General features: G+C 39.4%; 1 protein-coding gene across 7 annotated transcripts in view; it reads right to left on the reverse strand.

Annotated features, from left to right (window-relative positions):
• Cep112 (centrosomal protein 112) overlaps positions 1-25,720 on the reverse strand; it is a 494,900-nt gene that overhangs the window by 464,957 nt on the left and 4,223 nt on the right. For all 7 annotated transcript variants that reach the window (XR_008222117.1, XM_052755648.1, XM_052755650.1 and 4 more), the window contains exons 2-4: positions 21,229-21,342; positions 16,590-16,780; positions 13,799-13,968 (exon numbers count right to left, since the gene is read on the reverse strand). Coding sequence is in view for 6 of the 7 variants with exons in the window: in XM_052755648.1 (XP_052611608.1) it covers positions 13,799-13,968; positions 16,590-16,780; positions 21,229-21,328 (461 nt within the window). In the remaining variant the exon portion in view is untranslated. The remainder of the gene's footprint in view (positions 1-13,798; positions 13,969-16,589; positions 16,781-21,228; positions 21,343-25,720) is intronic.

The raw sequence follows: 25,720 nt of genomic DNA on the forward strand, positions 1-25,720 counted from the left end.
GCCTTTCCTGGAACTCACTTGGTAGCCCAGGCTGGTCTCGAACTCACAGAGATCCGCCTGGCTCTGCCTCCCGAGTGCTGGGATTAAAGGCGTGCGCCACCACCGCCCGGCCCCAAATCCTTTCTTATAAGCATGAATACATATATCATTTAGCTGACCCAATGAAAGTTAAAAGGTAAGTTCCAATTGATATGAAATTAGCCTAAATTTGATATGTTGAAATTTATGTATGTCATTATGTTTCAACAAACCTAGAAATTTCCTATTGAGGATTTATTATTGTTATTATTATTGTTACTTTACATCTTGACCACAGTTTCCCCACCCTCCTCTCCTCCCAGTCTCTCCCACCTCCCCTCTGCTTTCCCCCCATCCACCACTCCTCCATTTCTCTTCAGAAAAGGGCAGGCCTTCCATGGATATCAACAAAACATGGCACATCAAGTTTCAGTAAGAGTAGGCACCTCTCCTCATATTAAGGCTGGACAGGGCAAGGAAAGGATTCCAAAAGTCGACAAAAGAGTCAGATACAACTTCTTCTCCCACAGTCAGGAGTCCCACAAGAAGACCAAGCTACACAACTGTCACTTATATGTAGAGAGCCTAGGGCAGTCCCATGCAGGTTCCCTGATTGCTGGTTCAGATTCTCTGAGCCCCTATGAGTCCAGGTTAGTTGATTCTGTAGACAAACTTAGGATTTTTAAATATCTAGACTCCTTATAAAATGATAGATAAAGAAATGCATTTTCCCACCAAACATGAAACTCCTCTACAATAAGCAAAAGAGATGTGCCTCCTCCACTGTAAAGCAGTGTTCAGAGGCCAGAATGTATTCAACCTTAATCTCCTTCACCCTCTGTCTTTGTTGGAGTTACTGTTGCTGTGATAAAACACCATGACCAAAGGAACTTGGGGAGGAAAGGGCTTATTCAATTTACACTTCCAAATCAATGTTCATCATCAAAGGAAGTCAGGACAGGAACCAAGCAGGGCAGGAATCTGGAAGCAGGAGCTGATGCAGAGGCCATGGAAGGGTGCTGCTTACTGGCTTGCTTCTCATGGCTTGCTCAGCCTGCTTTCTTATAGAACCCAGGCCCACCCGCCCAGGGATGGCACCACCCACAATGGGCTGGGCCCTCCACCGTCAACCACTAATTAAGAAAATGCCCTACAGCCGGATATTATGGAGGCAGTTTCTCAATTGAAGTTCCCTCCTCTCAGATGACTTTAGCTTGTGTCAAGTTCACATAAAACTCTCTCTCTTTTTGTTCCAGTTTTTACTAAGTGAAAAACTTTAATGTAGCAATATTTTTATTGAGTGATTTACTTTCATACAGGTATAAAGTATTTTATTCTAAAACAACTAGAAACTGTAGGGCTGAGGAGATGGTGCAGTTGGTAGAGTTCCTGCTGTACAAATATGGTGACCTGAGTGTGCATCCCCAGCACTATATAAAGAGCAGGCAGGCAGCAGGGAAATCTCAGGGCTTTGGAAGCAGACATAGTCCCCATGGTCATACTGGCCAGCCAGCCTAGTCAACTAGTGAACTCCAGGCTCAGCAAGAGACCCTAGATTAGTGAGAATCCTTGTCTCGAAAGAAAAAGAGTGGAAAGGGGTTGAGAGAGACCCAGTATTCACCTATGGCCCCCACATGCACAAACATACACATGCTTGCCTGCTCACATACACACATGCACACACCACATAAACATGTACTTGTGAATATGCGTGTGTATACACACACACACACACACACACACACACACACACACACACACACACACACACACAAAAGCCGGAAATGGTAACTCCCAACTTTTAATTAAACTCTCAAATAAAAGTAAGTGCTATTAAACAGATATTTTTTTCCATCTTTGTCTATGCCAGAATTCAACTGCACCTTGAAGACAAACTATCAGATAACATCATATTTCACTGGAAAATTACAGAAATAACAATACTCTTTTTTTTTAAACCTCTTTCACAGAATTGTAAGAATGAAACCTGTTAGCTTTATGTCTTTCTTTGGGACAGAGCATGAAAAGAATACAGAATGACATGAAGTGTCATCTATGCATTACTATATAGCTGCAAATGTCTGTACAGCACAGTGCACCACACTGTGTTCCTTGTATCCTAGAAAGTGAGACTTATTAAGTCCCTTGAATAAACATGCCTCCTGCAAATCACCTTTTAAATACTTTTCCTAGTTTGCAGGGCTGGGAATGCAGATCAGTTGGTGGAATGATTGCCTAGCCTGCATGAAGCCCTGGGTTTGATTTCCAGGACCACATAAGTTCATAAGCACCCACCTGAAACTCCAGGAGGCAGAAGCAGGAAGGGCAGGAACTCAAGCTCATTCTCAGCTACTCTGCAAGTTCGAGGCCAGTGTGGGATACATGCACTCCTGTCTCATAAACAAACAACAATAACAACCATGACAACTTCTTTTGATAGTGTGCAGTTACAAATAGAATTTTTCCACCTGAGTATTTACTTTTTTTTTCTTTTTGAGAACACAAGATGACTTCTAGAAGCTAAGAACAGTTGATAACTAGTGGATCTGAGACAACCTCTGGGAGGATTTCATCACTACAAAACAAAAGAACAGTCAAACAACGACAAGTGAGTCCCTGTGTGAACTGTGCTAATAGCAGCCACCATGCCAAGGACGGCAGTAGCCACAGCTGATACTCAGTAAGTCCTATGCTGAAGTCTCCGCATGTATTGTTCCACTTTGTTCGGACACTGAGTTCCAAAAAACCCCAATTTTCAAAATGATGAAACCTGGGTTTAGAGAAATTAAGTAACTCGCCTGAGGACAGATGGTTGCCAAGTATCAGAAGTAGGATTTGAACCACAGCAAACCTCCTCATTTCAGCTCAGCCTGGAAACAACAATGGACAAGGGAAGAACTGCGTGGATTGCTGAGGTGGCATGGACCAAAAAGCAGACAAAGGGCTGGAGAGATGGCTCAGCAGTCAAGACACTGACTGCTCTTCCAGAGGACTCAGATTCATTCTCAGGACCTACGCGTCAGCTCTTAATAGGGTCCCGACGCCTTCTTCTGCCCTCCACAGGCACTGCATGCACACTGTGCATACATATGCATGCAGGCAGGCAAAACACCCATACACATAACACTACATGAATATTAAACTTTTAAGGAAAAAATGAAATTTCCATATTTTCTGCCTAAGCTACCTGAGCTTAGAGGTATCCTGGAAACATAATCCATGAACCTGCATTCCAGTACCAGACACACTGCTGGGAATGCTGTGTGAGCCTGCTGAGGCTGCTACTACCTCCACAAACACAAAGGAGCAATGCTGTCAAGCTCTCAGGTACAGAGAGGATCAAACCAGGGAACTTAGAACATGTGTCCAGACAGCACCTAACATACCTTAGGCACTCCCAAAACAGCACAAATGCCCTCACTTGGCTTTCCTGCTTTAACAAACTAGAAAACAAGTGGAATTCACAAAATCTGCAATGTACTCATCAAGGAAAGTTTCCTTCTTATGTTTAAATCTATATACAGACTTGTTACATCTACAGACATTTGTTACATAGTTAAATTTATTAATTTTAGCATTAATATTAAAAATTTGTATATCCAAACATCTTAATAAAAGTTTGGTATTTTAGAAGGCAATTTGACAGTACCTATAAAAATATAAATGTGTGCTTACTAAATAAAAATAACAAACATGTATACAAAAAAGAATGCTATTATCTCTATACTCCAGGCAAGTCCCATTAACCAAAGGTGATATTTAGTAATTTTACACACACACACACATATACATACACATACACACACACACACACACACACACACACACACACACACACACACACACACACCACCTCTTTAAAATGCTTCTATACACAAATATAGTTCACTATACCTCTACTACTTTTTAAAACTTTATAAATCTTTCATATCTTTCAAGATAGCCCATATACACTTTTTTAAACAATTGAACAAGTTTGTTTATATGGTGTATTACATTGACGGACTTTCGTATGTTGAACCACCCTTGCATCCCTGGAATGAAGCCTACTTGATCATGGTGGATAATTGTTCTGATGTGTTCTTGGAGTCTGTTTGCCAGTATTTTATTGAGTATTTTTGCATCAATGTTCATGAGGGAGATCGGTCTGTAGTTCTCTTTCTTTGTTGTATCCTTGTTTGGTTTAGGAATCAGGGTAATTGTAGCCTCATAGAAGGAGTTTGGTAATGTTCCTTCTGTTTCTATTGTGTGGAACAATTTAGAGAGTATTGGTATTAACTCTTCTTTGAAGATCTGGTAGAATTCTGCGCTGAAACCATCTGGTCCTGGGCTTTTTTTGCTTGGGAGACTTTTAATGACTGTTTCTATTTCCTTAGGGGTTATTGGACTATTTAAATAGTTTATCTGGTCTTGATTTAACTTAGGTATGTGGTACCTATCCAGAAAGTTATCCACTTCTTTTAGGTTTTCCAGTTTTGTGGAGTAAAGGTTTTTGAAGTATGACCTGATGATTCTCTGGATTTCCTCAATGTCTGTTGTTATGTCCCCCTTTTCATTTCTGATTTTGGTGATTTGGATGCTCTCTCTCTCTATCTTTTAGTTAGTTTGGATAAGGGTTTGTCTATCTTGTTGATTTTCTCAAAGAACCAACTCTTTGTTTCATTAATTTTTTGTATTGTTCTCTTTGTTTCTATTTTATTTATTTCAGCTCTCACTTTGATAATTTCCTGGCGTCTATTTTTCCTGGGAGACTTTGCTTCTTCTTGTTCTAGAGCTTTCAGGTGTGCTGTTAAGTCACTAGTGTGAGATTTCTCCAACTTATTTATGTGGGCATTTAGTGCTATGAATTTCCCTCTTAGCACTGCTTTCATAGTGAGAATTCTCAACAGAGGAAACTCAAATGGCTGAAAGACATTTAAGGAATTGCTCAACATCCCTAATCATCAGGGAAATGCAAATCAAAACAACTCTGAGATACTACCTTACGCCTGTCAGAATGGCTAAGATCAAAAACACTGAAGACACCTTATGCTGGAGAGGATGTGGAGCTAGGGGAACTCTCCTCCACTGCTGGTGGGAATGCAAGCTTGTACAACCACTCTGGAAATCAATATGGCACTTTCTTAGAAAATTGGGAATCAATCTCCCCCAAGATCCAGCTATACCACTCTTGGGCATATACCCAAGGAATGCTCAATCATACCACAAGAGCACGTGTTCAGCTATGTTCATATCAGCATTGTTTGTAATAGCCAGAACATGGAAACAACCTAGATGCCCTTCAACTGAAGAATGGATAAACAAAATGTGGTACATATACACAATGGAATACTACTCAGCAGAGAAAAACAATGACATCATGAGGTTTGCAGGCAAATGGATGGATCTAGAAAAAATCATCCTGAGTGAGGTAACCCAGACTCAGAAAGACAAACATGGTATGTACTCACTCATAGGAGGATACTAGATGTGGAATAAGGATGACTGGACTGCTACTCACATCACCAGGGAGGCTACCTGGAAAACAGGACCCCAAGAAAGACACGGGGATTGCCCAATGACAGAGAAATGGAAGAGATCTATATGAACAGCCTGGACATGAGTGGGGGTAATGAAGGGTGAGGGTTGAGGGAAAGAGAGCTGGGGGGAGCAGGAGATCCCAGCTGGATCAACAACAGAGAGGGAGAACAAAGAATAGGAGACCATGGTAAATGAAGACCACATGAGAATAGGAAGAAGCAAAGTGCTAGAGAGGCCCACAGAAATCCACAAAGATACCCCCACAACAGACTGCTGGCAATGGTTGAGAGACAGCCTGAACTGACCTACTCTGGTGATGGGATGGCCAAACACCTTATTTGTCGTGCTAGAAACCCCATCCAATGACTGAGGGATCTGTATGTAGAGATCCATGGCTAGGCCCCGGGTGGAGCTCTGGGAGTCCAATTGGTGAGAAAGAGGAGGGTTTATATGAGCGAGAATTGTTGAGACCAAGGTTGGATAAAGCACAGGGACAAATAGCCAAACGAATGGAAACACATGAACTATGAACCAATGGCTGAGGGGTCCCCAACTGGATCAGGCCCTCTGAATGGGTGAGACAGTTGATTGGCTTGATCTGTTTGGGAGGCATCCAGGCAGTGGGACCGGGTCCTGTGCTCATTGCATGAGTTGGCTGTTTGAAACCTGGGGCCTATTCAGGGTTGCTTGGCTCGGCCTGGGAGGAGGGGACTGGACCTGCCTGGACTGAGTCTACCAGGTTGATCTCAGTCCTCGGGGGAGCCTTTGCCCTGGATGAGGTGGGAATAGGGGGTAGGCTGGGGGGAAGGTGAGGGGGGCGGGAGGGGGAAGAACAAGGGAATCCGTGGCTGATATGTAGAACTGAATTGTATTGCAAAAAAAAAAAAAAAAAAAACTGAACAAGATATTAAATCAATTAATAATCCCACCAGTACAGTGATTCATCTTCTAGGAATCCACTATAGTCTAAAACACAGACAAGTGTGTAAGTCTATTCTTGATACTATAACTGATGAGCTGGTATCTTTAAGCCCTGGGCCAAATTAACGGCCAAAGTTGTTCACCTCCATAGTATCTCACAGAAATCATATTTTAAAACCCCCAACCACTACTCCAAGATCTGTGCTTTACTTCATACCTACTAGCAGACCCCCCCCATCTACCCACTTCCCAACATTATAGTTTTTTTTGTTGTTTTTTTTTTGTTTTTTTTTTTTTATTTTGCAATACCATTCAGTTCTACATATCAGCCACGTATTCCCTTGTTCTCCCCCTTCCCGTCCCCCTCACCTTCCCCCCAGCCCCCCCCCCTCCATTCCCATCTCCTCCAGGGCAAAGCCTTCCCCACAGACTGAGGTCAACCTGGTAGGTCTAGTCCCCTCCTCCCAGGCCGAGCCAAGCAATCCTGCATAGGCCCCAGGTTTCAAACTCATGCAATGAGCACAGGACCCGGTTCCACTGCCTGGATGCCTCCCAAACAGATCAAGCCCAACATTATAGTTTTTATTAAGAAAAAATTTTTACTCATTTTACATACCAAAGATCCCCCTCTTCCCACCCCTCCAGCCTTTCCCCCACAACTCACCCCTCATTCCCTCCTACAAGAAGGTAAGGCCTCCCATGGGGAGTCAGCAGAGCCTGGTACATTTACTAGAGGCAGGTCCAAGCCCCTCCCACTACCTCAAGGCTGTGAAAGGTGTCCCATCATAGGTGGTGGGCTCCAAAAAGCCTACTTATGCACCAGGATTCTGATCCTACTGCCAGGGAGCCCCTTAAGCAGATCAAGCTATACTGCTGTCTCGCTATGCAAAGGGCCTAGTCGAGTCTCATGCAGGCTCCACAGCTGTTGATCTAAATTTCATGAGTTCCCACTAGTTTGGTTTGGTTTTCTCTGTAGGTTTCGCCATCATGATCTTGATGCCCCTTGCTCATAGAATCCCTCTTCTCTCTCTTCAACTGGACTCCTAGAACTCAGCCTGGTGTTTGGCTATGGATCTCTGCATCTGCTTCCATCAGTTACTAGAGAAAGGCTCTATGATGACAGGGTATTCACCAATCTGATTACTGGGGTAAACCAGTTCAGGCACCCCATCATTATAGTTTTAAGGGGTGCTTTTACCTATGTTCCCCTTTTTCCTTCTGCCTCCTGAGCAAAACGTGACCCTGCAGGATATGGTACTTCCTCTTAGTGACTGAATGACGATCTCTTCTTTAAAAGGTAATTGTCTCCATATCATCTTATCATATGCAATTAAAACAAATCCCAGGTATATTTAATGCAAGATATACAATGAGCTAGGCATTAGTATGTGAACCCAAGCATTCTTTATAATAATAAAGAGGACAGTAGAAACAGGGTTAAAAAGTATATTTTTGAAAACCTACCTACATGGCAATGGTTTTGAGAACTAAGTAAATAAAAGAGAAAGTTATAGAGTGGTGCATATACATTTCATAATTTCTTATTCACATGGGCATAGATGTTAGGTACCTATTCAAGAATAATATATACAAAATTATTGATGAGATTACCTCTCATGAGGAAGGAAACAAAGAATATACAAAATCTTGACTTTTCATTGTGCATACTCTACACTGAGGCTTCCACAAGTATTCACAGTTTTCTACATTAAGAAAAATTCTGCATCCATCATGTATAGTTACATAACACCATACCGAGGAGTTTTAAATAACATGCACATATTTTCTCATACTTCTGTGAAAGTCCAGGTACAGTTGAGCTAGGTCCTCTGCTTGTTACTTCATAACGCTACAACCATTATTTGATGAGAGCTGTGTTTTCATATGGAGACTCCTCAACTACAAACACATTCACTTCCTTGCCCCCGATTGTCAACATCCGGTTCCCTGGGGCTACATGAATCATGGAAGCTACTTCTTCAAAGTCAACAAAGGGCATGGCAGCAAGACCTAGAGTACAATGATGCTTCACACAGCACAAGGCACTCACAGGAGTGACCTCACCATTGCCACACTCTATTGGTTAGAAACAAGACCTAGAGTACGATGATGCTTTACACAGCACAAGGCAATCAGACTGACCTCACCATTGCCATACTCTATTGGTTAGAAACAAGTCACAGGCCCTGCCCATAAACAGGGAGGAAATTATAGAAAGAATATCAGGAATTGGGTTCTGGGGGCTCCCTTAAAGACAACCTATCATAAAAACAAGGTGCTTATCAGATCTTGATGACTAGGATCACCTTAGAAAGGTCTTATAAAGTCATAACCAACTAAAGCCAAATATAACTAGAATATTTCTTTGTCAAGAAAAAAAGCCAGATACTAAACACAAAAATGTAATAGCAGAATTATAATTTAAATAGTAATGACATTTGGATCAGCAAGTCTTCTAAAAGAAAACATGGGTAATAACATGAACATAAACCAAGGAGTATGCAAAAAAGAAAGCAGAGGATTTCAGGAGTGACTGGTACTGGAGTTTTTGGTGTAAGATGCTAAATATACTAATGCATGATGTATATTTGAGGGACAAAAAGGGAGCATGATAATAAGAGCTAAAATACGGCCTCATAATACTTCCAGGGAGTGTGAGACGAGGCTGCTTCCAGCCTACAAAGGAATAAAGGTAGAGGGAAGGTGTCATCTCCCCTGAATAGGGATCCTAACAAAAGGCTTCAAAAGGACTCTGCATCTTTAATAATATAAAAAGGCTAGGGCACAAACAGCATCATCTAAAATGCCATTAGAAATGCTTCACATACAAAAAGGTCTAAGTAAAGCAGGGTTTTATAAAGTGATCAAAAAAGAAACACTAAGGGGGAAAATCTTTTAAGATTAAAGAGGTTTTTCAAAGGACAAGTTGAAGTGGCTGTAAAATTTATGAGGTAGCATTAAACTTCAGTTCTAAGTAACAATAAATTATTCACTATAAAAACATACATGTGTCAAATATTAGAAGCCTCTTAAACTTTTTAAAACAATTCTTACAGAAGTTATTAGATGTAGTAGGTCAACATTAACAGATAGCGACTTGGTCGTTAGCACAGTATGACCACTCAGAGAAAAGGAGCAACCTCACAGAGAAGAGTGAAAGTGAGCCTTTGGTGGGCTCCTCAGGGCCACGGTGAGCTGAAGCACATGTGGAGCTGACCTTCAAATCAATCTTTGTAAGTTCAGCTAAAATAAATGTTAGTTTTATCTTTTAAATGTCTCCATATACGTAAAATGACAAATCTCTGTTAAGTAATATACCTGTGGATTAAAACTTCAACAAAATTTAAAGTTTAAAACAAATCAAGCCATAATTATTAAAGGAGTATGAAATACCCTAAGAAGGACTTTATGACCCTAAGTGACCATCAGCCTCATGTCACCGACCTGAACAGAAAGACCTTTAAGCATGTCCTCGCCGGCTCCTTCGGTGTCATGCCTCATAGTGTTACAGGCTCCTCCTCTATAGTGCATGGCCATGTTTCCTCCACCATTTTATAAAAGTCACCCTCCCCTCTACATTCTCTAAGAGTTCAATTTCCAAATTCTTTTGAACTATTACCTCTGCCACAATACACCTACCTTAGAAGGTCTTCATATATAGTAAATTACTATACAGTAGTGACTAATAATCTTCACTAAAGCACACATGTAACTCAATGAATATGACTTACAAAATTTTTAACATGCTCACATCTGCTATGAGGAACTGAAAATAAATTGCAAATGAAAAATACCATTCCTACCTGTGAAATTCCTACCTCATGAATCTAACAGGAAAGTCAGACAATAAATATTTGCAAATGTGATGATTGCAACTGAGAAACATGGAATCCTATAGGAAAAGGTGACAGGGTCACCTGAACAGACTTGGATGTCAGACTTTTGTGAGGCGGTGGATCTGGAGGATAGACAGGATTGATGAGAGCCAACAGTCAGTTTTTCCCATTGCTTATCATTTAATCAATAACTAATGCCTTCTAATCAAGTAACTATTTTTCATTAAAAGTCATTTGATTATAGATATCGGTGATTGTTAATTTTCATTGTTAGGTGGATGAGATTTGGAATCATACAGGAGATACACTTCTGGGCATATTTTTATGAATATTTCCAGAGAGGCTTATCTAGCGAAGGAACAGCCACCTGAATGTGGGCAGGACATCCCATGGGCTGGGGTGCTGAGCTGAGTAAAAAGGGAAAAGTGGGAAGTCAGATGGGCACCAGCATTCATCTTCCTCTGCTTCCTGACTGCAGACACAAAGTGACCAGGCACCTATGTTCCTGCTACCATGCCTTCCCTGATGAACTCTATCCCTTCAAACTGGGAGCTAAAACAAGCCCCTCCCGCCTTAAATTGCTTTTCTCAAATATTTTGTCCCAGCAATGAAAAAAAGAGAGCTAATACAGTGAATAAGACAAATTTTGTTTTTGTTTTCGAGACAGGGTTTCTCTGTGTAGTTTTGGAGCCTGTCCTGGATCTCGCTCTGTAGCCCAGGCTGGCCTCGAACTCACAGAGATCCTGGATCTGCCTCCCAAGTGCTGGGATTAAAGGCATGTGCCACCACTGCCTGGCTAACAAATTATTTTTAATGTGTGGATTTTATTATTTTTTCATTTTCCAGTAAAGTGACTGGGTGACAAGTAAATATTATTCTCACTGGGCTGAGAGACAGTTCAGCAGTTTAGAGTTCTTGCTGCTCTTCCAGGGCACTCTCGTTTGGATCCCAGAACCTAAGTTGAGAGGCTCACAACTGCCTGTAACTCCAGCTCCAAGGAATCATCTCCCTCTTCTAGATTCCATGGGCAACCCCATACACACCATACATTCAACACAGACACACATATACAGACATAAATAAAAATAAAAATAGATCTGTTTTTAAAAAGAATATTTTCACTGTATTTTTCTCAAAATTTATCTTGTGGTCCAGAGAAGAAAATGTCCTTTCACCTGGACTCCTGTTAATGTCATGTATTTCCTATCCTAATATGCACACTTTAATCTTCACACGTATTTGCAAAATCACACATGACTAGTGCATCAAAACTATCTGTGCACTTCTCCCATGTAAAACATGTTATAAATCACAACTGGAGGGCTTAAGCAGGCAACAGAGAAGTGATTATGCTTCCAAATTCTGCACTTCCTTTCTTGAATTATTTGATCCCTCTACATACATCCTTCTTCTCTGCACTTTTGATACAATATGAAAACAGAAGGACTATTTAAAGAAAAAGTTCCATGCTCACTAATATATACAAATAATGTGAAATTCATTAACTGCTGTGGGATAATGCTCTTGTACACTGTAAAGATTTGTCACTCGAATTGATTTAATAAAATGCTGATTGGCCAGTGGCCAGGCAGGAAGTATAGGCAGGGTGACCAGACTAGGAGAATTCTGGGAAGATGAAGGGTGGAGTCAGGAGTCACCAGTAAGACATAGAGGAAGCAAGATGAGAATGCTGCACTGTGAAAAGGTACCAAGTCACCTGGCTAAACATAGATAAGAATTAAAGGTTAATTTAAGTGTAACAGCTAATTAGCAATAAGCCTGAGCTACTAGCTGAGCATTTATAAGTAATACTAAGCCTTGGAGTCAATTATTTAAGAAGTGGCTGCTGGGTATTTGGGAAGAGGCAGGCAGGAGAGAAACTTCCACCTACAGCTAACAGCATACTACAGTAACAGAGCAACCTACTATAACTATCTCTAACCTATGACCCCATGGCTAGCTTACAAAAAGATTACCAGGTTTTCAGATTTTTAGGAAGTACAAGAAAATTGATTGCTAACTTTGACAAATCCTTCAAAAACACTGTTGGAGACACCACTGTGCAAGTGAAGCAAAACAAATCTGCTCATGTCACTGACTCTGTCTAAAAAGATTTACTATTTTCAACCCATGGTCAAGGGCCAAGACAGACTTGTAACTAGTTCACCTTTATGCCACAAACTCCAGGTTCATTTCACCATTATACTTAGAAAGGAGTATATTTTAGTTGAACTCTTCTTTAAAGAGAAGGTTCATATAACCCAGGCTGGCCTCAAACTTGCTACATAGCTGAGGATGACCCTGAACTTTCTGACCCCCTTGTATCCACCTCCATAGTGTGGATGCAGGAGGGTCAGAAAGTTATTTTATATAATATATAATATAATCTTATTTTAATTCTCTATGGACGCAAAAATAAGCACTAACACCATCTAATATAACTCACCTATTCACTTTTTACTCCTCTACATATATTCTTAATGCTATCATATCTTCCTTCACTTTTTTCTCCATTCTAATTTGTTTCCTCTTTCTAATAAAATTATCTCATGGACTCTTTGATTTGTGTTCACTGTTCTTCCCCATCATGATGACAAGTCTGAAAGACACTCAACCAGACTACATCTACAATGGATGCATTTCCAATTACCAACAACATTTCCACATTTAGTAAGAATAGACCAAAGAAACTATAGTGGACAAGAAGACTGCTTTGTTAATAGAAACAAATTCATAAAATTAAAATTCCCAAGAGAATGGCCAGAGTGAAATATGAAGTGTGGTGCATTTTAAATGACACTACCCATTATTTTAACACTTCAAGAAATTCCAATGTCAACAGGAAATATCAAAATTTAATAAAAACCAAAATTTAAATCTCTCCCTCTTAAAGGCCAAAAATTATACTGCAACAATAACAACCTTTTGGTACATTTTTATAACTTAGCAGTTTATTTTATTTGTACTAAAATCCTATGTAGGCTTAATCTTCTACTAAAAAGGCAATTGAATGGGTCAAATTTATATTCTTATTTCATTAAATGAAAATAATGAGCACCAGTCAGTGAGGTGGGGAAAGAGATATTCAAACAGAAGATGCAACATGGATGTGCAGAGTATTACATTTTGTTGAAGTCACTGGCAATGTTCTTAACATTGTCATAAAGGAAACACATGTAATTGTGTTATTTACGATTCTTAGCTACACTTTCCAAACAATGAAATACACACACACACACACACACACACACACACACACACACACACACACACACTTAACAGATATTCATAAAATGACTTAAAATATAACATAGTCTTACTTAAATATGTAATAAATTCTTAAAACCTGTTATTTTTACCTGCCTAACATCTGTTCACAGCCTCCAACATTAGCAAAAATATAATGTAAACCAAAACCTTATTATTAAAAAGAAAAGCCTTCAATATATGAGCCAGTTGCAAAAACACAGTGACGTTTTAAATATTTAAACTTTATGGCATACCTGTGGACATCACTTGCTGACAGCATCGTGTTCTCTTCTCCAGAAGAAAACTGCCATGATTCATTTAATCTGTGTTCACCTGTCTCCAGCTCACCCATTACCCAGTCAGGTAACTTCTCTGGGCTTGAACCTTTTGGTTGTGCTGGATTTGGTTCATCAAAATAGATGGACTGGTTTTTAAAAATCAGAGAAATCATTCTTACAAAATGTACTACTATAAAGAAAACACTTAAAATTTCCATCAACTTTAAGTCTAACAAAAGCTTTTCAAATATCTAATTAAAGTTCAATTACAGACAAATAAATGAAATGCATCACTGAATACATAACACATTATGAGATATTAAAATAATAAGATGCCCAATACATTTACATTCAGTTATGTTCTCCTACACAAGAAACCTAATGAACAGCAAAATCACATGATAGATCAATCTGAGAATAATTATTTATATAAGGAAGTGATATTAGTATTATAGCAGTGGTTCTCAACCTTCCCAATGCTATGGCCCTTTAGTACAGTTCCTCATGCTGTGATGACCCCCAACCATAAAATTATTTTCGCTGCTACTTCATAACTGTAATTTTGCTACTGTTTTGAATCATAATGTAAATTTGGGGGGGGGGAGCTTTGTCAAATGGGTTGTGAGCCACAGGTTGAGAACCAGTGCTTTATAGTTGAATGGAAAACTTTTTAAATTATGTCCTACTCTATTTCTTCCTGTAACTATCAATTAGTTTACACACATAGGCACACTATACACAAAATCAGTATTTGGAGTAACCACAATTAAAACGTGCCAGAAATTAAAGCTAAAAGTAACAATCCCTCAATGTGGTGGGAACTCCAAAGTCAGACATGGGATTTGGTTCCAAACATACTGTTCTTTCCCTGGGAGGCCAAGACAAAGCTCCAGGCCTTCTTAGTATCATTTGTCAAATAAAGTCCTTCCCTACAACTTTATGAAATCGACTGTGAATGGAAAAATGTGACAGAATATATTAATATCCCAACATCTACTATTCTTCATGAAACAGTCCATTTTAGACACCGAGATGACATGAACACTTTAGTTTCAAGCCCGGTGCATGATAAGCTTTCTGGAGGAAACTCTACTTGTGCACCAATTACCTAAGTCTACACACAAGTCCTCAAGGGGCTACTCCTCAGGAAACAGTCACACATGACCCCTTATATTAAATTGGAAATGCAGGATGATTTCTTTTTAAATGAGATATGGTTGTCTTGCTTATGCTCTGCTTCTCTTCCCATGGTTTGAGTTACCTGCAGTCAACCATGGCCTGATATATTAATGGAAAATTCTACAAATAAGATATAATTAGGTGCTATTGTAAGTTGTAATAAACTCTCATAAACTCTGTTCCACTATCTCCAGCGAGATCTACTTGCACAGTATACACTGCTGTGCTGACTGGTTCTACGTCAACTTGATACAAACTAGAGTTATTTGCGAGGAGGGAACCTCAATTGAGACTGGCCCATGGGCAAGTCTGGAGGGCACTTTCTTGACTGATGATTGATGTGGAAGGTGCCAGCTAACTGTAGGCAGTACCACCCCTAGGTTGGTGGGCCTTTGTACTATAAGAAAGCAGGCTGAACAGGCCATGAGGAGCAAGCCAGTAAGCAGCAAACCTCCATAGCATCAGTTTCAGTTCTGCTTTCAGGTTCCTGTCTTAAGTTACTGCCCTAATTTTCTTCAATGATGGACTGTGATGTGAAAGTGTAAGCCAAAATAAACCCTTTCCTCCCCAAGTTGCTTATAGTCATGATATTTTATCACAGCAATAGAAACCTTGACTAAAGCAACTACCTATTCATAGTCATTTAGTAGCTGTCTTAGATGTCTCAGTATAGTACAAATAATTCCATGTAGTCTGCTATTTTGGCACTCTCGTGGAGATGGGGGGATAAAAGCTTCACGGATAATAGGGAGACTGAAGTACTCATTCTAATATCTAATCAAATACACAAAGTCAACTAACTACTTGCCCCAATACTGCTGATCTTGGCTTAAGCAAAATGTATGGTATTCCTTTTAATGGATAATAGCATTAAAAGTTTTTGTGCTCTGCCACCAACAAAAGGAATTATTCTTTGGTGTGCAGCATTCCATGCCACTATATTTTGATTAGTATATTGTCTAAAATGTAGAGAAATCCTATATTTTGTAATAATTCTGACATTCACATATACATATATATATATATACACATATATGTATATATACACAACAACAGTTAGCCGTCCAGTTAGACATCATACTCATAACCCACACAAACCAAGAAGCAAATTTATGTTTACAAGGAGCAAGAGGGGGACAATTCATCCACTAACCATAAAATAACTGCCTCATAACAAAGCTGATAATAATTAAATCAACTATAGAGAACCACTTTTAAATTCTAACTTATTATCGACAGACTAGAAAGGGACTTCTAAGAGCCATTAAACTGATAATGTTAAATAATATATATGAAAGGATTCATAAACTATAATTTACTAAAATACTTAATATATTAAGAGTCAAATTTGAAAATTAGTAAGTAATTAAGGTCAGTTTTAAAATTCATTTTTATATAAGGGAATATAAGTGAATAAAATATAACAAAAGAATGTTTTCTATTGAAAGTGGAAAAAATGAATGAGAAGTTTTAACTTATGTACTATTTAGCACATATAACTCAATATTATTTCCCTTCCTAAAGGGATGATATATCACACTCACTTTAAAAGGAATGAAACTACTATGCTGTGGTCGGCGGTACCTACCATATATGATGGTAATGTTTTTAGCATTCCTGGCTCAGGACGGTGTGCAAAAGGGCCTTCAAGTACTCCTCGCCTAAGCATATGCAGTAACAGCTTTGCGTACAGGTTCCGATTCTTCCTACCCATGAGTCCTGCACCTGTTCCTGAGGGCTCACACAGCTTTCTGATCCAAAGAGCACACCTCTGCCGTTCTGTAAGTACATAAGAACTATGTGAAACCTGACGTCAATGATAAAACATTAAATTATAAAGGCCTATATAAGTACCTACTATAATCTAGAACAAGGGTCATCCAACTTCTGTAAAAAGCCCAATTGTCAATACTTCAAGCTTTCCAAGCCATGTGATTTCTGGCATAACTTACTCTAGCTCACCATCTTATCAAGAAAGTATTAATGAGCCATATGCAAGCAAATAGTGTGGCAACATTCAATAAAATTTTACAACAACAAAAAATGGTTATGGGCTGGAAAAAAGACTGAACACTCCCAGTCTAGAGTTTAATTTATTAGTTAGTTGCAGTTGGGCAACACAAATATGAATATATTATTTTCATAAAAATAAGATTCCTGGAATCTGTCTTTGGAAGTTAATAAAAATAAAGTTTCTGAATACTATTAAACATATTTTAGATAAAATTTTGCATCAATAAAATAACTTTAGACATACTGGAAAGGCTGTCCCTAACTCCTAACTATATAAACACAGAAAGCTAAAGTGCCATGTCTGGCTACCAAGCAGTACATATTCACTCTAAAATCAAATCCAAACATTTTATCTATTAAAGCCAATAATTCCAAGGGATTTGTAGCTGATTTGAGGTTTTCTTTTACTATCTCTAAAGTAATTGAGTGAATAATTTCATGAAATAATTATCCTTTTTTTAAAAAAATCTACCTAAAAATGCAGCACATTTAATCCATATATAATGACCCATTGAGTGTATTATCTTGCTGTGACACAGGATTTTTTAACTCTCACGAACACTACTCTGATATTTTTATCAGTCTAACTCAATTTGTGGATTACATATATTATACAAATCATTAATCTCTTGGCTTATAAAGGTCATATTCATTTATTGTTTTGCCTACAAAAAAAATCACTAAGTCTGGATTTACCACTTTGTAATCTCACTAACAGGCATGAGAGGTGGCATCTAAAAAATGTGTATTTTTACTCTGAAAATTATATGATCACCAAACAAACTTTGTGAATATCCAGTGTACTTTATACAAACAGAAAATATAGAAGTGGAATTGATCAGCTTGAGCACATAGTTGAAAATATATTATCTTCATGTCTTCTAGCAAACTGACACCAACATTATATTCAATGCACACACTTTGGTACAACTTGATTAATGAAGAGCTTAAATTATCTACTAAATTATCTACTTAAAATGATAGAAAATCGCACTGTAGCTTTAGCTGTAAGACTAGATCTCTTAAATGGGATGAGTTCCTACATGTTCATTATGAAGCAGTAAAAGAGGGCCATGAATGTTCCACATAGACAATGTATATAAACCTAAGGTTATATTTAAGCAATTCTAAATACCTCAAATCTATTTTTAAAAGAAGACAAAATATGAGAATAGTTTGATTTGAGATACATTTATAATGGGAAATTCTCTTTTTTTACTTTTTTTAAACTTTTTACTGAGAAATATTTTATTCCTTTTACATACCAATCACAGATCCCCCTCTCTTCCCTCCTCCTGCTCCCCCCAGTGCTTCTGCCCCCCCCCCCACCCCCCATTCCCTCCTCCAAAAAGGTAAGCCCAGTACATTCAGTTGAGGCAGGTCCAAGACTCTCCCCCTGCATCATGGCTGTGCAAGGTGTCCCACCATAGGTAATGGGCTCTAAATAGCCAGCTCATGCACCAGGGATGGACCCTGATTCTACTGCCACTGAAGAATCTCAAATGGCCGAAAGACATTTAAGGAATTGCTCAACATCCTTAGTCATCATGGAAATGCAAATCAAAGTGACTCTGAGATGCCATCTTACACCTGTCAGAATGGCTAAAATCAAAAACACTGATGACAGCTTATGTTGGAGAGGATGTGGAACAAAGGGAACACTCCTCCACTGTTGGTGGGAGTGCAAACTTGCACAGCCACTTTGAAAATCAGTATGGCAGTTTCTCAGAAAATTGAGAATCAACCTACCTCAAGACCCAGTGATACCACCCTTGGGCATATACCCAAGGAATACTCAATCATACCACAAGGACACTTGCTCAACTATGTTCATAGCACCATTATTTGTAATAGCCAAAACCTGGAAACAGCCTAGATGCCCTTCAACTGAAGAGTGGATAAAGAAAATGGGAAATTCTAATACAAAATTTTCTTAATTGGCAGATCCAAGACAAAAAAAAGTGATGATTATCAAAGTTCTGGAGTCAATATAGGTGTCCATCAATGGGAAAATGAATAAAGAAAATATGGTGTGTGTGTGTGTGTGTGTGTGTGTGGTGTGATTTTATTCAGACATAAGAACAAAATCATGTCATCTACAAGAAATGAAATGAACTACAGATTATCATGTTAAGCAAAACAAATCTGAATCAGGAAGACAAATATCACACATTTTCTCTATGTAGATATTAAAAAAAAACATGGAAATAAGAAGGGTCACTATTACAGGAGAGGAAAGGGAAAAGCAGAAGTATAAGGAGAGACAAGAGAGGAAAATTAAGGGAATTACCATGATCAAAGTAAACATAATGTTCATAATATATATGAAAACGTCATAACAAACCCCATTAGTTTGTGTGACTAATATGTGGTAATTTTTAAAAGGTAGTGAATATCAGAAGAGGATGCGATATGCATGTATGATTACATACTATTAGAAGTCATCATGAGTCAGCCATGGATGTGAAGGAATGGGACTTGAAGTCATGAAATCTGAGGAACAACAAAGGAAGAAAGGAAAGGCTAAGGATCGACAAGGCAAGAAAAGAGGCAGAAGGAGGCGGTTCACGGGAAGGCCAGAGCAGGCTGTGATGACTGAGCAAAGACTGCATCATCCCATCATCCCTGTGTCATACTCCCATCTCTCTGTGCAGCTCCTCTAGAAGTCTGTAGTTTTAAGTCAGCTCCTCACTTTGAATACAAAGTGCACTCAGACACTTGCGCCCCTAAACTATGCAGCTGCCCTCTGATACCTTAAAATATCTGTAAAGTTCTTTCTTGAAACAAAGGTTTTCATTCCGAAAGTAGAAATAATAGGACAGAAATGAGAGGCATGAAAGCAACAAAAACTCATTCACAGTTGATCTTATCAGGTAGTCAATCAGATTAAAGGGTCAGAGGTTAACGATGGGTTCATGAACTGGAAGTCACTTCCAAAGGAGGAAAAAGTCAAAGTGAAGAAAGAGAAGCATCTAACTTTGAGATCATGCTTTAAGCTCATGGCATATGACACGGCATCTCAATAAAATCCTGGCAAAGCTTAGAGGACACTGTCACTAAATTTTTATTTATCCTGGAACAGCTCAAAGTAAACAATCCTACACCAATGATACACATTAGAATTAAGGTGTAGATGAACAGTCTTATTAAACTAAGAAACACAGAGCCAAATGCTGAGTTAAAAGGCCAAGAGGTCAGAGCGGTAGCTGAGAACTGAGACTTAAAACCACCTTCTTACCCTTCCTGCCACTGCTGTCCCTCCCCTCAGCAAGAGATCTACTTTCTGTGTATCTGTCTTTTTATTGACTTTCTGTTCTGCCTTCTCATTGGTTGTAAACCCAACCACATGACCTCCTCGTCACTGCCTGTCTATACACACCTCCAGGTCTTCTATGGTTGGTATTGAGATTAAAGGCGTGTGTCTCCATGCTGGCTGGATCCTTGAACACACAGAGATCTGTCTGTCATGTGATCTGGATTAAAGGTGTGCGCCACCACCACCCGGCTTCTGCTATGGCTTGCTATTAGCTCTGACCCCCAGGCAACTTTATTTATTAACATACAAATAAAATCACATTTCAGTACAAATAAAATATCACCATATTAAGGAATTTTTTTAAAAGGGAATTTTAACTTTATTTCCATTTTGACAGTTCACTTGTATGACAGTTAATCTTGATTGAAGATATTCAGAATCGCCATGGAAACCTATTTCTAGGTGGGTTTATGAGGGTGTTTCCAGGAAGATTTAACTGAGAAAGGGAGACCCAAGCTCTATGTGGGCAGCACCATTCCAAGGGCTGGAGGACCGAGACTGAAGCTGAGAAGCAACATTCACTGCTCTCTACTTCCTGAGCAGATGCAATGTGACTGGATGTCTCAAGCCCCAGACACTACATCTTCCCACCATGATGAACTGAACCCTCAAACTGTGAACCAAAACAAGTTCTTAAGTGGCATCTTCCAGGTACTTTGTCATCACAATAATAAAACAATATATATTAATAGCTAATATAACTGTTTTAATTAAATAATATTTTTAATTTTAAGGATCTAATTTCAGCTAGCTATGGTGGCACATGCCTATAATTCAAGTACTGAAGCAGTATGTTGGAGGCTATCCTGGGCTGTATAGTGAACACCAGTCCAGCCAGGGCTACATAGCAAGAATATCTCAAAAACAAGAAAGCATCTAATTTCAAACCCAATCTTACCTGACCTGTGGGGTAATTTTAGAACAAAGGGCTTCATATCTACCACAAAGTGATCAAATTCTGCATCCAGCTTCTCCCATTTTTCTTCTTCACTTTCCATTTCCACAATCCTTTCTGTGAAAGAGTTAAAATTAAGCATCAAATACCTGTATAAGGAAAGCTATGAAACCATGATAAAATACATTAAAGAAAACTTGTCAATTAAATACCAATCCTCCTTAATTGACTGCTAGACTCAGTGAAATTCCAACCAAAACTCAGACAAGCTAATTCTAAAATTTACATGAGAAGGTAAAATAATCAGAATAGTAGCAACAATTTTGAAGCTTGAAGTTGGAAGGCTCACATCACATTATTTTAAGATGTGCTAGAGTCGTCAAGACATTATGGTACTGCCTAGAGAACAAACAGACAGGAAAACAGAACAGAAGCACAACATGGACCAATACAAATATAGAACCCTGATTTCCAACAAAGGCACAGTCAAAGAGAAATGACAATTTTTATAACAAATAATGCTTAACAATAATGCTATACTATGTATGTAAATTAAGTCCAAATGAATAGTGGACCTAAGGGTAAACTGTAAAAACTGAAAATAAAGGAAAAGATCTCCATAACTTTATTAAGAAAAAAAAGAATTATCTATGAAATAAAAACCTGATATACAATATTGGACTTTACCCCCCTCAAAAAAAAAACTGCAAGCTTTGATCTGCAAAGACTTTATTAAGGGATTGAGACTAGGAAAAATGCTTGCAAATTCTGAATTCATAAATAACTTACATCAACAGCACATGAGTGGCTGAGGAAGTATGTAGCTCCGTGGTACAGTGTTGTGTGCTGTGAGGCCCTGGATCAACCTCCAGCACAGAAAAATAGTATTAATAAAGAAAATATAAATAACTATCATCACTTAGCCATACGAATAAAAACCATCCAATAAAAAAATGACAAAAAAATCGATCCCTTTGACAGCAATTAATTGTATATTTTAAAACAGAGTAGAGACGACCAACCACCCTGCTGTCACTACAGACTGTATACATGGTTTTCAATACAGGACTACACCCTCCAAACACATACAACTCCTGCATGTCACTTAAAATTATATTTTAAAACATCAATCCCTTCACCAAAGAAGAAATACAAATAATGGCAATTATGCCCATAAAAAGATGCTGAACATTACTAGTCACTAAGGAAATGAAAGCCAAAACCATGCTGCAATACCCCAACAACACATGAGAACAGCCAAAGTTAAGCCAAGAAATGCGAAGTGCTGGTGAGGGTGGAGAACACAGCAACTCTCGTGTTGCTGGCCAGAATGTGAAATGACATGGACATTCTGGAAATAGTTTGGCAGTGTCTTTCAAAGCTAAACATGCACTCACCATATGACCAAGAAGTCCCAAATGAAATGCAAACTCTACATCCACACAAAAAGTGCAAATGTGGTGCTTAGAGCAACTTGTTAAAAAATCAACAGTGGAAACCGCTCACAAGCTAACATTGCACTCAGCAACTAAGAATGAATATTGATACACAAGACGCCATGAGTAAACCACAGTGAAAGGAACCCTTTTCAAAAGCTCATGTGCTAAGTCCACTGATGGGGGGTACCAGAAAAGGAAAAAAAAACTTCACCAGAGAGAATAGCCAGTGGTTCAGAGACGCCATCAGTCAAGGGCATTCTGAATAAAGAGGACGTGCACCAGAAAACTACCAGGGGTATTTAACTGTTCAGCACATGAACTGTAGAAGAGATTGTGAAGTCGGTACATGTATAAGAATTTACTCAACTAAATATCAAAATCCTAAATGTCCTTTCATCCCCCCTAAACTTTTTAAAATATTAATTCTTCATATATACTGAATATATAACCGGGGTAAAACTGACAAAACCAGAAACAAACTATCTTATGTTAAAATATATCCAGGAGGTAGCTAGATGGCTCAGTTGCTAAAGAGCTTACTGCTTAAGCATGGGAACCTGAGTTCGGATCCCCAACACTCACATAAAAAATCCAGGCATGGTCACATGTGTTTGTAATCCTACTGCAGTGGAGGCAGAGACAGGTGGGTCCCTGGAATTCACAGGATACCCAGTCTACCAATAGATGAGCACCAGGTTCAGTGAAAGACCCTGTCTCAAAGGATAAGGTGGAAGGAAGTGGACATCTGCTCTACACTACACATACACACACACACACACACACACACACACACACACACACACACACACACACACACACCTCCAACCCTTACCTGTAGCACAAGCATGTAATGCCATTACTCAGAATGCTCAATTCCTACTTGAGTTACAACATGATCTTGAGGCAAGCTTGGACAATTTATAGACTTTGCTCCAAATAACAAGTAAAATAGAAGCAGCTGTGGTTTAGTAAGTGGTGCAGTACTTGTCAAGCATGTCTGAGGCCTAGGTTCAATCTACAGAACCTCAAAAAATAATTTTATATATATATATTAGTGTGTGTATGTGTACATCCAGCTCAAACCCGAAAAATGAAGGAAAAGAAAAAAAGAAAAAAATATATCCATAATCAATATGTCTATTTAGTCTGTGAACTACCATATACTTACATAATATATAATACCCAATTTGTCACATATTTACAAACTATGGATTGGGTGGAAACTCTGTTCTGCCTTAAAAGCTGTCTTGTTCCACAGCTTAACCTTACCGTTGCAAAACGAGTTTCCAACATTTACAGTTTCTCACCAGCAACTTCTACAACCACCTGTCCTGTCTGAGTAAGTTACCCAACCTTTCACTGATTCCCATCACTTCCCTCACAGCCATGAGAGGGAGCTGTGGCCTCACTTTTGCACATAGGTGCATGTTCTTTTCAATCTTTCATTTCCTCCACTCAACACAGCCTAGGAGGGCAAACACTGGCTAAGATCCTCCATGCTGCTTCCCAACTACTGCTCCTCCCACAAGCACCCTCTGGGGGCCGCCAATCACCTGCTACACCACCTGCTTTCCATTCCCTTTAGGAACACCTCTACCTGACAGTAGCACCGTCTCCTCAGATGCTCACCCACACCTCTCTCCCCCCTCCCTCCCTCCCTCCCTCCACCTCCCAGTCCACCTCCTCTTCCCTTGGAGCTCTTCTTTCCACTTGGCAATACTGCAAACCCCACTGATGCTGTAACTCCCTAACCCAGGAGTGACTCAAGAAAGATGGTACTGCCTTGGAGTTAGATGGCTCTTTGAAGAGTTTACTTTTGATCAGTCCACAAAGCAATACTTAGAACTTAACATACATCTTAAAGTCCCTTAACCAACTGCAACTCTTCTCTCAATTTAAGAAAAAAAAACACTTAGTTCATAAAAAATAGATGGTACCAGCCCTATTACAGTGGTACTCCTCCCGCCTCTCAACCCACCTCCGAAAGGACACATCCTTACCTTGCCTATATTCCTACATGCCAAGCATCCTCCTACCGTTTATCAATCATCAGTTACATACCTCCCCTTATTTCAAATTCTGCATCTCCACTGGCTCCTTCCCCTCCTGTCACCGCTCATTCTAGCCTTCCATTCACCAGTCTTCCTTTACTTTCCTTCTCCAGCTTCATCCCCCATGGGAATTACCTATTCCACTCTGTCACCTACTGAACTCTTTCCAAGTCCCCCTGCAATCGATTCACTAGTTATTAAATCCAAACAGCTATCTTCTGTCTTCAGGGTACCACACCTCATGGCACCTTACCCTCCTTACATCTCGCTACTCCTAGAAATGCCTCTTTGACGTCAATAGCTCACTCCCTCCTGCCCTGCTGCCCCCCATCCCCGGTCATTTCTTCTCAGTCTCTCAGTGGCTCATTTCTCCAGCCACCATTAAGTCCAGATTCTACACTGCTCTTTCCTTGGTCTTCTTTTTATCTGACTTTTCACCTTCTCTCTGGGCAATCACAATCAGTACTGGTAGTTTCCTCACGCCATTTACCTTAAATTGTATTGCTAACTCTGCTCTCTCCTTGCAGTTCCAAACTCGTATTTACAACAGCTTCCTGGACCTACTCTGGTACATTACAAAGTTACATATGTCCCAAAGAAAACTCTTTACAATTGACCCATATGCTTAGTGGTATTGTCATCTAGTTCATCTTCCTTACTAGACATTTCAAGGTTTCCATTGTCCAAGTTCTCCATAAAGCACCCAGGGACAAACACACAGAAGTCCCAGCTTCTCCATTCTCCCTGCACTCTAGCAGACAAACCCTGCACACCACCAACTTCTACTACTACAATGCCCCCATGACCTGCCCTCCAACGAGCCTTGTCTCTACCGAGGAAAAAGTGAAGCTTATCTCAACTACTTCAAAATCTCTCTACTGCCCACTACAGGATACTTTCCAAACCCTACATTAGCCGGGCAAGTGCCTTCCCATTTAGGCCTATCTTACCAGCTACTCTTTGCCTAACTACACAAACCCACCAATGGCCATTTTAATTTCCCCA

Source organism: Peromyscus californicus, unplaced genomic scaffold (genome assembly GCF_007827085.1).
Source record: "Peromyscus californicus insignis strain IS unplaced genomic scaffold, ASM782708v3 Scaffold_3__1_contigs__length_106647218, whole genome shotgun sequence".
Lineage (NCBI taxonomy): Eukaryota > Metazoa > Chordata > Mammalia > Rodentia > Cricetidae > Peromyscus > Peromyscus californicus.